The 13,644-nt window shown below is 37.1% G+C and overlaps 2 protein-coding genes across 4 annotated transcripts in view; both read right to left on the reverse strand.

Annotated features, from left to right (window-relative positions):
- The window catches only part of LOC139742036 (cytochrome c oxidase assembly factor 1 homolog), a 425,467-nt gene that overhangs the window by 87,873 nt on the left and 323,950 nt on the right, over positions 1–13,644 (reverse strand). The gene's annotated exons all lie outside the window — the stretch shown is intronic.
- LOC139742052 (TOX high mobility group box family member 4-like) overlaps positions 1,579–13,644 on the reverse strand; it is a 193,553-nt gene continuing 181,487 nt past the window's right edge. For all 3 annotated transcript variants that reach the window (XM_071652612.1, XM_071652613.1, XM_071652611.1), the window contains 3 exons: positions 7,787–8,065; positions 6,288–6,418; positions 1,579–1,677 (listed from right to left, as the gene is read on the reverse strand). In XM_071652612.1, coding sequence (XP_071508713.1) covers positions 1,608–1,677; positions 6,288–6,418; positions 7,787–8,065 — 480 coding nt within the window. In that variant the 3' untranslated portion in view covers positions 1,579–1,607. The remainder of the gene's footprint in view (positions 1,678–6,287; positions 6,419–7,786; positions 8,066–13,644) is intronic.

Raw genomic sequence — 13,644 nt, forward strand, 5'->3', positions numbered from 1 at the left:
CTAGGGCTTCAGAGTGAAAAAAAAAGATGAAAAGACAATAGTTATTCTCATGATGCATTTCATTTGTTAACCCATTGAGGACGGACTGATTTTGCTACAACACTCATTTCAAATAGACACCTGCCCGAGTATACTTGGGACTCGTCCTCGACGGGTTAAAAAGCAAGGTGGATAAACTCTGCGCACAAAGAGCTCTACACTACTTCCAGTTGTTCATTTTGTAGCATTTAAGCAACCCACATGAAATTACCAGTCATCTCATTTAGTCCTTGTTTGATAAAAACTTTCTTGCAGTAAAGCATAGACACACTCATGTTCCAAAGAAGGTAGGCTACACTGCCTCAATGTCTTTTCTAGCAAGTCTACTTCTATCTGTCACACCCATCTTCACTTCTACCTCTCTCTCCCTCCATCCCTCAAGGGGTTAAGGGCATCTCTTATCTCTTAGGTTGATTAATTCCTGATAGTTGTACTGGCTGTACAGTTGAGGGCGTTACACTCAAATATGAAATAGCAGCTTTTGATGACCAAAAATTTGAAGCTGACTCCTTACCATATCTGACTGGATACTGTATATATCTGATTATATGTCACATTCTTGAAGACAGGAAGGGAGAAATATGGCACATTCTATGGCAAACTTTACATTCGATATTTCTCCAATCATTCAAATGATGTTATCTACAGAGGTGATTATACATTCAATCTGAAACTTCTTTACCTACCTACACAAGTACATGACATCTTAGTATTCTATAAGAAAAGAGACATAACTCTAAGATGTGTAATATGCTCTTTTTTCTTCCAATGAAGAAACGGAGGAGAAACTGCAGCGTTGATGCACACATTACATCTAATGCCATTAAACTGGCACACTACTGGAATGTATTACAGGTTCAAAAAAACCTAAAAACATCAACAATAGACTGTGACCACATCTATCAGAATGGTTCCCTGCCTCAAAGTCTCTTTTTAGGGTAAACTACACTTTTGACAATAACTTGCAGTTCTTCAATTTTCTCTGAATACTACTTTGTATGATACCTTATTCTGAAAGAAAGTCTGAAAATACTCTCTGCAAATTTGCATTGAACATATAAACTCAAATGATTTTCAGAGGATAGCATGAAACTCTTTTGGATCATCTCTTTGATGAAAGAAAAAATCCTGAAGTCTGACATGGAACTCCATGACACTGAACTCTATCGTCATGTTTTTTGAGACTTCACTGACCTGACTGAGCCTAGTATAGCTAGTGAAGTGAGTTTCCAAACAAAAATCTTTCATTTCTACAATACTGTTTCATTTTGATAGACAAGATCACAGCTTACATGTTCTAGCATCATACAAATGAAAATTCACGAGTTGTTCTGACTGATGATATCCTTCTGTTCAGTTCATTTAAAAATTCCCCGTCAAAATATATATATATAAATATGTATATAACATTTGATGGTGCCTCCTGTGCTCTCCACCCCTATTCACCACATGCTTCGTTCCAGCTCATAAATACATTTACATGTGAGCGTAGGGCATGTCCATTTGTCTTCCAGGGGGGTGCTGTCCATGGTACCAGCCATACGAGGAACGCAGGGGATCCGGGCAGCCTATTTGACCGAAGGAGGGACCATTCCTGAGCTTACATTGTTCATCGCTACCCATCCAGTGAAAACGTCCCTGGTTACAAAAAAAGAAGACAAATGCAAATATCATTTAGAGGATGCAACAGGTATGTCATTAATGATTCCTACTGCCAAGAATGCATCACCTTCAGCAAAGATTTAATCCCTCCAATGTCATAGGAGGTGGTCAAAGTAATTAGTCTACCTTTTTGTACTGAGCTGTGTGTTAACCACTACTGCTTGTGGTGCAAAAGTCCTGTCATATTGGAATGTATAAAGGAAAAACAAAAAGTGTCTGTGTTGCCATGATATTCAAAGAATATACTAAGCCATGGAATCAAAATCCTTGCCAATTGCATCTTACAGCAATTCATAGATATAAGATTCAAAATAAGCAATGGCACAGATTAGTGAAGAAAAAAAAATAGTGTGTTTCCAGTAGATCTCTCTTATAAGTAGTAACTGATATGGATGGCTATGCAGTAATATGTCATGCTGTAATAAATACATATGCAGAGTTCATTCTTGATAAGTTATGCAAACTGATTAATATGGCAGATAAATGGGTTAGATTTTGCAACCAGCATGAGAGTTAATTATATGTTAATTTTTTTTTTAGCTCTGAAAAACAATGCATAAGGTGCAAGACACAACAAATATGCATGATGAAAAAGTGTAGGATACACAATTCACCCAAAGAATTTATAAAAAAAGAAAGTATAAAGGGCATTTTGCTTTATTGTATAGCAAATATGATATTCTGTTTCCTCCTTGTTTTGACACCCATACTAAGAGACTTGAAGGAAAATCTAATATGTGTCATGCTAAGAATTATTTGTATATCCCCTGTCCCCTGTCATGACGTAAAAGGAACAATAATGTTGGTATACAGTAATCTACCATGATTCAGAAATTGACCTCAGCAAGAGCAACAGTATAAAGAAGTTATAATCTTTTGCAACAAAAGACAGTAAGAAATACATGTCTACTCTTTGAGATGGAAACATTGAGATTTTCTTGTATGGAGTGCTGTGTGAAGGTGTAAAACAACTGCAAATCATTGAAATACTCTGTTTCCACAACACAAAACTCTGCAGGTGGAAAAACTATCATACTACTAGCCAATTAGTGCAACTTTAAGTACATTTTTTCTCTGTCCGTACTCTTGCTTCCACTAAATGAAAATTGAGATTCTTTTTAACCCTTTGTGAATGCAAACATTCCATGTTAAGAGAGAAAAATGGAGGAAAGGATAGTTGAAGGGTATCCTTCACCACATTATAAGAATACCACCAATATCCTGTGTCCCTACAATGTATGTACCAATATATGGTTAAAATTTGAATGCTTGATCAATCTACTAGTATGTCCTACTTTCTACATGAATAGATATGTGCATATATGAATATGCTAGACCTGTATGGAAGGAAATATTTCAAACTTGCATACATGAAATGAAGGTTAGTTTAGATTAATCCATGATGCATAGCAAGTAAGGCACACTCATCAAACCAACAAGCAGATTTACGGGTATTACATACAAAATGCAACATGCATAAAAGAGTGCAAAAACAGCATTAACAGATAACAACAACATAAACAATGGCAAACAAAGAGAAAATTTGTCAATCAATGTTTCACACACAGTCACAGATTCCATGAGTTCCCATAGCATAAATGTATTATAAAGAAAGTGCTTGCATAGCTCATGAGAGATTAGGACAAAGTGCACTTTTCTAGATCAAAGCATGAAGCTAGCTCATGTCCAAGTGGATCAAAACCAGTTTCATACTGACATGACTAGAATGAATGCTGAATAGGAAATGTATCATGTTATAAGCCAGCAGATAAAGTTCTTATCTAAAGGGGATTTCACACCAGGCCTGCGTAGAGTTGCTGAAATAATTCACATACTTGGGGGAAAAAATGAAGAAAGCAAATGATTACAAGAATGAGAAGTTTTGGGGTAAATCCTTGGATCCAGCCTCTGAGGATTCTTTATCGGACTGGTGTGGGGTAGCGTACTATTGTGTAGACATGGTGTACAGCGGTGTAGTGTGAAGTACATTTGTAAATAAACTTCATGTTTTTGTGCCCTGTGCTCTACACTGAAAGTATGTAAAAAAAAAGAAGAGAGAAATAAAATAAAAATAAACATGTTTAATTCTTCTTCTTTTTTTGCAGCCATCTTGTGTACCCATTGGCATCACTTGGCATAATTATTGTTATGTAGGCCAGTGTAGGCACAGTGTAGGGTAGGGCAAGCTCAGTGCAGCTTGCATGAAATCCTGTGCAACTCTATGCAGGCTTGGCGTGAAAGTCACTTAAACTAAAAGAGCTTGTGGTAGTGAGATTACACACCCCTTCAATCAAATATTACAGACTGTTCATAGAGGTTCAAAGGATAGATGAGGATGAATCTGTCCTTAGTCTTATTCATTAAAGTCCACGCCTTTCTCTGCCCCATTCATCTCTGAGACCCTCTACCAAACTTGAATGGTAGTACTGAGCCCTCTCATCAATAGGAAGCAGTAACAATGGGATGTTGACTCAGTTGTCACAAACTAACACAGAACTATTTACAGACTCCCACCAGAGCGAGGTAAGAAGTCATACACACGCCTTTTTTTCTCTTTGTTGTCATCCTTGTAGGGATAATGGTCCATGGAGTGTTTCTATGGCAACATCTGCTTCGGTCACGGAGCACCATATTCTAATGGTTTGATTGAAAGATCCCACTTCCATCAGATCTTTCATCCTCTACTTGTATCTTTACTCTTTTGGACATCAGCATTTAAAAGGTCACTTCAAGTAACAAACTCTAGAGACTGAATAAATTGATTCAAAATCATCCAGTGTGGTGAGGGAGCTAGGATAGAAATTGAACTATGTTATATATATATATATATATATATATATATATATATATATATACAATATATATATATATATATATATATATATATATTTATATATATATATATATTGTTATATATATATATATATATATATATATATATACATATTGTTTGTTTTCAATGAATCCCCACTTAATCTGAATTTTTATCCATAATGTGATTTCTGTGAGGAATGTAACAACCTTCCCTACCCTCACTCTTCTCTAATTGACATCAATTTCAGGATTAAATCAATCTAAACCAAGTGAATTATTTGAATAAAGATGTTTTGAAATCGAATTAATCTTTATAATCCTGCCATTTACAACATGGTTTTCCAAGGGTATTGTGATCATGATTAATGACTTTTTTCTGGAAGAAAAACTTTCATGTATTCCTTGATGCCTATGAAGAAAAATTCACTTTATGTGGCGTGAGGTTAGCTTTTGAACAGCTCCCTCTCTTGATGCTAAAATGCCACTGAAATAATAGGTATGCGATGGATTTGAAAGAGGACACTTGGTTAAAAAAAAGCAACAGAAAGACCAGATTGGCTGCTTCTACCGGCCTTAATGTCTTAGTATGAACTGATGGGTATAGACTAAGCTTGAAGATGTGGTTATAATACATAATTTTCTTTTCCTTTGAACACCCATGAGTGATGAGATGAGAATGTGAAATACTTGAGATACACTGAACTAATTTTAGAAGACCAAGCTAAACCACGGGTTAGAATTGTGAGTGAGGGTTATTTATGATAGAATGGTGAGACGAAAGAAGCCATCTTGTATTAGTACCATGCATACACTCTCTTCTTTTATCAAGAGACCTGGAATAGGATTACTTGGCTTTAATTTCAATTTCAGTGATAACTTCCTACTTCTAGAGGGCTGGATTGAATTTCATCTCGGGACACTTAAAGCAACACAAAATGGATGCTGAATACTGAATGGCTGATTCTGCCCCCCCCCCCCCCCCATAGCACTATAAGATTTCTGCCAATTATAGACACTTTGTCAATTAATAGACATGTCTTCATTCAAGACAATTTGTCAAATTAAGTTTGGTGCAGGAGGACTCTGTGGCATAGTATCTGAGATTCTTTTCCCCCTGATTTTGTCAAAATGCCATGATAGAACCAGTATCACCATGGCTAAACTCTCGGCATAGCAGCTCAAATAGCTTTGATATATTCTGGGTCAATATATTCCATCAAAAAAGGACACTTTATTATTCAAAACAGTAATTATTTTGGCTCATATTCTTCCAAATTTGTTCAAAACAAGTATGCCTGGTTTGTGTATCCATTTATAGAAAGTTTGTATGCATACTTATATGCATACAGAAATATGGAATGGTGATAAGTGAGTTGGCAAACACAAATGAAGTGATATCAGAGTTCATTGACTCAATTCATATCAAGTTAAAGTGAAGAATGAGATATTTAAATCTGGCTATGCTGGGGTTTTCATGATTCTTCATTGTTTGAATATGATTTCAAGAAAAGCCAAATATGATATATCTTCATGATAAAAAAGGGCAGTGGTTAACATCGTTTTTTTTTTGCATGATGTTACTTTTACTAGATGCTCCTACATGATGTCACAATGTTTAATGAGTCTTATCATTTCAAAGAAGAGTGAGTGAGGATTTCTCATAAACATGTCACATTTACTTCTTTCAGCTCAGTTATAAAAAGTCAACCCTTTACTGCCCCCCTTTTTCCTGGAAAATTTAGAGAGAAAATTGTTGAAGTGTGGTTGTATACCTGCAGTGGTCTACAACACATTGCGTACTGCAATATTCATTGTCCCAATCGGGACTAGGGATAGACGGCCTGTTACACCCATTACGCGTACACAGCTGCTGTTGTGGCTCTACTATGGCTGTCGGAGGCGTCTGTTGCCAAGGAAACATATGATGCCATCACAAAGGAGAAAGAGTGAGAGAATGAGAGAAGGGAATAAAAACAAGGAAAGAAAACAAAGAGAAAAACTAATGTTTAGTTTCATTTATCTCCTATAAGGTGTAAATATTTTGCAAATTCAATTTTGTACAACCTTAAACGTTCATTACAAAAATCATAACTTTACTCCTGGAGTATCCGTAACGGGTTGAATACTGACTATGTATTACAATAACCAAAATGCATCTCCTTTTGTAAGAAGAATCTGCTGCTGACTTAACTCTTAAACTAATGTCTAATAAACCTCTTTGTTTTATTTAATAGCTCAGACTGACGGTTCTTGGAGTGACAAGATTGATGTTGGGGTATGAGTTTTCTTCAATTCGTATCCCTCTGTATAAACAGCTCATCTACATTTTAACAAACATTTCCGACATGTTTGTTAAAATGTAGATAAGCAGTTGCGATCTTTCAAATGTCATTTGTACAGAGGGAGACAAATTGAGGAAAAGTCATGCCCCATATCTTCACCCCTCTGCTTAATAATCTCTTGCCTTCATGATTGTTATATTCCAATTCAATGAGTAAATTTATCATCCTGCTTTCTGCATCCTTTGATATTTATTCTTATAACTTCCTTCTCTCAGCTAATACACCTAGCTAAATGGTACCACAAACTCATGTTTTGCATGCAAAATAAAATCTGCACATTAAGACACACATTGTTATCACAACATTTTGACACATCACTGGCAGACCTGCACCTCAAGAGGCTTGGAATATTTTTAATCCATCTTTTTACCATCAACATGTTATTTGCCTTCAGTTGTGATAGCCTCGCTATAATTTCTACAGAGATGCACGATTATGACATCTATCAATTATTGAATAATTCCTTTTTATTGTTCCTTCTTGTAAAAATCTAAAATTCTTCCCTTCCATGCTCTAATAGTCACATGTAGTATAGCAACAACAGGCGAGTTAATCTTTGTATTCTAAAGAGAAATTTCATTTGGAAAACAAGATTTGATATACCTGAAAATCATGTCCACAACATGATCCAGTTTAGTTTTTCTACTGTCAGAGAGGGATCTTCTTCACATGCTAGTTATCGTAAATAGATAACTGATTTACCTTAATCTCTATATCTCACATATTTTTCTATATTTCCATTAATATTTAGATGTGATGTTGGACACGTTAACAAAATTGTGCAGGTCTGCATAAAGACAGACATAACAGACAGGGAAACAAACAAAGAACCAAACTTTGTTGTATTAATGACATTGACACAAACACCAAACATGATACAATTAGCTCTGACATGAAATTTGGGTGGCTGGAAAGACCAGTGTACTTACCATGGGCTTGACCACTCTCTGGACATTCTGCATGGGTGGGACCATGGCCGCTGGCTGGGCGAAGGGACTGGCCGCTGATGTCATGGTAGCACTGACCGGAACGTTACTGGACGTTGGTGGCTTGGGGGCAATGATACGAGGAGCAATGGTCTGGTGCTGACCAAGAGCTCCTGCACCTCCTCCATTGGCTCCATGGGGAGGAGAGACAGAGACAGGACCGGTCAGTCTCTGCTGCTTGCTGGGAGATTGTTCCTCTGGGTCCATCTGGTCTACTGCAGCCTGCATGAATGATACAGACACACACAGCTGGTTACTCTTGGTAAATGTTGGTTGAACATGGTATAAAACTTGTACTCAAAAATTCAATGTTACCATGCCTTCCACTCTATAAAATTTCAGACTCATTCACCAAAGGGAGTCATTCAGAAGAAACTGGGTAAGGAAGTGGTGATTACCTACTTTAACCCCATAAGGAAGGGCTGATTTTGCTATAACACACATTTTCCATGGACAACTACCGGAGCATACCCGGGCTAGTCTTCAATGGGTTAAGGCATCATTTATGATGTTAAGATATTCTGTTTTAAATGGAGAAATGTATTTCAATATCATTTGGCTCAGCAGTTCTACCTCCACTTTCACAGCTTCTTCTAGAAGAATGTAGGGACTCTTTTGGATGGTGATAAATGTCTTTCTTATTTCTGACTTTTTGTGGCAATTTATGAAAACTAATGACCCACAAATTGATATTCTTTCTTTTTTTTTTTTTGAATGCAGGTACAGCATTTTCCTTCTTTGAGGATAGGACTGCAGTTGCTTCACTTTCAAATAATATTTCATTGTTCTAAATCCCTCATCTTTACCATTGAAACCCCAGCAAAAGAAAATGTCATCTTCTCTTGTCATTGAAAGATGTTGATAGAAACAGATAGTGAAGTTGTGCGAAGACTTTGAGAACTTTATCTCTCTAGCACAGAAAATTCGCGAGTTACCTGGTAGTCACCTCCTACAGTTAAGATGAAAACTATGATCAATGCATCAAATTGTGTATCAATGCCCAGATAGACAGAGTTTATTCCCACTATGGCAATGTTTTAGTAACTGGAACCTTTAAGCTGTTCATAACCTTGCCCTTCACTTTAAACTGAACTCCGGCCTTGATGATGGCTGGAATACTTCACAATGGCATGGTATCCACTAACTACATGAGGCAGGTGGTTTGGTATGCCCCCAGTAGCAGGCCAAGAAATGGTTCCTCAGGCTAATGGTGAGATGACATGGAATAAACCACAGAACTTGTTTGAAATGGGTGCTCTAATTAGATCAGACGAGTTTCTTTTTCTCATGCACACTATGCTCCTTGCCTCTGTCTGTCTTTCCCATCCAGTCTGCCAAAGTGTGTACACATCTCTTTCTCTCACTCTCTCCCTGAATACACATTTGAGCTGGCCTTATTGTTTTGATTAGCCTGTCTGTATAGATAATCCAGATGCCAGTGAAGACACAAGTACATATTTCTGCCCCTCTGGCTGAATGTCACAGGTGTAATTGAATTCAATTCCAACAAGGACTGACATTTCCCAAGGTAAATTCAAGTTCCAGAAGAGAAGCCAACATGTCTTCCTGCCTTTTTACATCTCTCCACACTGGATGTGGATTTCTCCTGGTTCCAAGCTTTCAAACTCATTATATCCTTCTCTCAACTCTCAGGACTCTTTCTAGATAATGTGTCTTGTCAGAAATAGTTCACATGCCTTGATTTAGTCTGCTTCCTTCTCTCACTCTATCATTGCATTATGTGGTTGACTACAGTCCTTCAACCAAATATATTGCTTAATCGGCAAAAAAATGCTCTTGTGTATATAAATTACTATGACAGTAGGAAATTGCGTTAACCTTTTGCTTACTTTTGTTAATATCAAATTCTTGTACTTTGTAGCTTTAATTAAAAGATCAAAATACAACTATTTACCAGTGTCTTTCTTTCTGTTAATAAACACTATGATAAATATGGCTCAACATTCAATGTTTGAAAAAATATGTGTAATAAGCTGCAGCACATTAGTGTATGTTAGTCCCAAAGTGTGGTTTCAATGGAAGATGGCACCCTTATAGATTCCATACACGTATACAACCTTACACCTTCGCCATTGGCAAAATTTGATTTGATTTTAGGCAATGAAGATCTGAACTACAAAGAATGACCATGAAAAATCCTTAATAGAATATAGATCCCCTATTTCAGCTTATTTTCCTGCCCATATAACAAACTATCAAACACTGTTGACTCAATTTGATAGTAATTCAAATTAGTTTGAATTACCATGTTTTTGTGTCCTTTTCTGTGACACTTTCCCATGCAAAGAGTCATATTTCTATAAACCATTACAAGCTTGATTCAATGATTCATAAATAATCTAGATCCTGCATTCTCTCATGATTACTTCCATAAGTCTGAAGAAAATAGGATACAAAAAACTTATGGTGAACTTCAACACGAAAAGGAATCATTTCAATATCAATGATGTTCATGTAATAGGCTGGGCATGGTTGCCATGGTTAATCTCCTCTTGAACCTTTGAAAGCAAGAACCTTTATGGACTGTGGTCATCTGCTACTTCTAACTTGTAAACAAAGCACTTGAATACTTCATAGTATCATTTGCTTTGTTCTAAATTCATGATAAAAAAAAAAACCAAGGCAAGAAGAGAGAGAAAAAAATGTGTAGCTTGCGTATCAGAGAGAAAATTAAGAGTGTGCTTTCATTTCTCCTTCCAAAGTTGAGCTGATTCCTCTTCAAGGTTACGTGGATCAAATCCTTCAGTCTGTTCCACCATGTCAATCAAGGGAACAATATGTAATAGGTGCTCTACAGAAAACAAACTCTGCTTCTGTGCAAAGCATGTGTCAAGTTACGATCAATGTACTTCCAGCCAGCTTCCCCCATCCTTGAGATGGGAAAGACGAGGAGGAGGAGAAGGGGGAGGAGGAGGAGGATGTGTTCCTCTCCTTCACGACGTCAACCAACAATCAAACAAGGCCAGGCTTGGGGAAGGAGATGGATGCTATTTACCCCTCCTCCCTGAATCAACCCAAACAACCCAGAGAAAAGCCTCTAGAAAGAGAGAGAAAAAAAAGACACCTAATACTCATGACATCAAGAGGATCATACTTTCTGGAGTTGTCCTGCCATGTCAAACTCAAACAGATTTGGGGAGGAGCAATGGTTGAAAAAAATCAATACTTTTGATTCCATTCGATATTCCATCACTTAAACATCATTTTGATACTACTATTACAGGAATATAAACCTAAGTTTTATAATGTTTGCTTTTTGTGTCAAGTTGGAAGTACACAAAAATGAATATAAAGTAATCATGTGGAGATACCCTGCACTACTGCCTTGAAAAACATTCTCCTCTTCATTCAATGTAAAAAAAATGATTTGAATATCACATGTATTATTTTAAACATGTCAATCCACTTAGTAATAATTCATTGAATGCATAGTCATAGAAATTTGCCAATAAAATCATAAATTTTTGTTGTTTTGCTTATTATATTACATAAATGTTGTCTAACTGGAGGATGATCTAAATTTTAGAAGTGGCATACTTTTATCAGTGGAATGTGATAACTTCTTTCCCTAATGGACAAAGATTAGATTATAATATTCCATGCTGAGTATCTGGGTTGAACTCCTTCTACAAACCCATGGTGTTTTCTTTCTCTCAAATCCCTCACTCTCATAATAATTACACCAAACATCAACAATGCATTTTGCAGATTTCGAAGTAAATTCATCAGATTATGACAAGTAATGTCAGTGTCCCAGAATTCTGCTTTTTGTAACAAATTACTTGTGGCAATTCCTAATGACTCCTTGCAGTAAGATGTTCCTTAATATTGCACAAAGCCTGCCGTTTCTCTCACCCACGATGTGAGAGTGGGATCGTGAACAGTGATCAGCTTAGAGATGGATATTTGGAGGAAACAGGATTCTTTTTTTCTCTTTAAAAAAAAAAAAGGAGAATTATTCTGAGAATGAGAATTCAGAGAAAAAATGGAAGCATCCAACACTTTGGGAACTTGTTAGTCAGACAAATTGAGTTATGCTGGCATGGAGATCTAGCACATATTATTGATTGCTGCACAAGATGATGGCTGTGTCGTGCACTGACCCAGTTGGCTTGTTTGTGTTGTGTGTTATTCTTCACTCCAGAGATTGGTGAGTGAGATAGAGTAAATGTTAGCATAGCTGATTACTCCAGGGATGGGCAGGTGGTAGAAGGAGGAGGAGGACAAGGGAATAGGATGAGAAGGGAAAGGGGGGGGGGGGATATTCACTACAAGTATATACACCTTACAAGATACTTGACTATCATCTTTTTCACTTGTCATGTTAAAGCAATAATTCTCTCCCTATATAAGTTTTTCATCATGACTATCCACTATTCCTCCACTCTTTTTATCATCATTCGATTCACATTCACCATTTCTCCCATGCATTATTTTCACTAACATCATCATCCATACCCCCATCAGTCAATGGAGGATGTAAAAGTATGTTCACTTAAGATATCACATTTGTATGCTAGACTTTGACATCAAGAGCAAACTATACCTGCAGTGGCTATTTCTATCTCTGTCAATCCTATGAGCTGAAATATCTCAGACGCTATTACCTTGTATTAAACCCTGATTGTCAAATTCAAGTTTGTTTGTTTTTTCAGCTGAACTTTGTCCCTATAAAGATGAATCTCAAATCCTTTAGCCAAGAAAATGTGACAGTAGCTTATATCTTGTACACTTCACCATCAAGAAGTGCAGTGAAGTAGAAATGTACATGTAGCAAAACAAGTCACAACAAATCGGCACAATCAGCAACACACATCCCTGCATACACACTAAACAGCTGATGAACACATTAAACACAGCTGTACATGCATCAAAGTTTGAGAAACAACTGCCTGCAACTCAAATCCACTCTTCTATATCACATGTTAAGCATGTGTATATCAATCAACTATAATAGCTTTTATTGACAGTCATCAAAGGATGGAAAAGGACCGGGTTATGATGCCTCTGGGAAACATACTCATATCTACCATTACTATATGAATTTTTAGAAATATCATATTCCTTGAAGGTGACTTCACCAAACCATGGTTATAAGCATAAATTCTTATGTAAAAATCAAAATGTAGAAGCGCCACATTTACCCAGGAGTAAAGTGGGATTGGTTGCTCATCACCCAAGAGTAAAGGGAGATTAGTAGCTTGCTATCCAGGAGTAAATCAGGACTAGTAGCCTGCTACCCAGGAGTAAAGTAGGACTATAGTAGCCTGCTGCCCAGCGGTAAAGAAGGATAAGTAGCATGCTGCCCAGGGGTATAGCAGGATAAGTAGCATGCTACCACAAGTAAAGTGGGATTAGTAGCCCGCAACCCAGAGGTAGTGTAAGATTGGTAGCCTACTACTCAGGAGTAAAGTAGGACTAGTAACCTGCTACCAAGGAGTAAAGTAAGACTATAGTAGCTTGCTGCCCAGGAGCAAAAAGGGATAAGTAGCATGCTACCACAAGTAAAGTGGGATTAGTAGCCTGCAACCCAGAGGTAGTGTAAGATTGGTAGCCTACTACCCAGGAGTAAAGTAGGACTAGTAGCCTGCTACCCAGGAGTAAAGTAGGACTATAGTAGCCTGCTGCCCAAGGGTAAAGAGGGATAAGTAGAAAGCTACCCACAAGTAAAGTGGGATTAGTAACCTCCAACCCAGGGGTAAAGTAAGATTAGTAGCCTACTACCCAGGAGTAAAGTAGGACTAGTAGCCTGCTACCCAGTAGTAAAGTGTGATTAGTAG

The sequence above is a fragment of the Diadema antillarum genome, unplaced genomic scaffold (assembly GCF_040938485.1).
Source record: "Diadema antillarum isolate AM-2024a unplaced genomic scaffold, OU_Dant_1.0 seq00000975_RagTag, whole genome shotgun sequence".
Classification (NCBI taxonomy): domain Eukaryota; kingdom Metazoa; phylum Echinodermata; class Echinoidea; order Diadematoida; family Diadematidae; genus Diadema; species Diadema antillarum.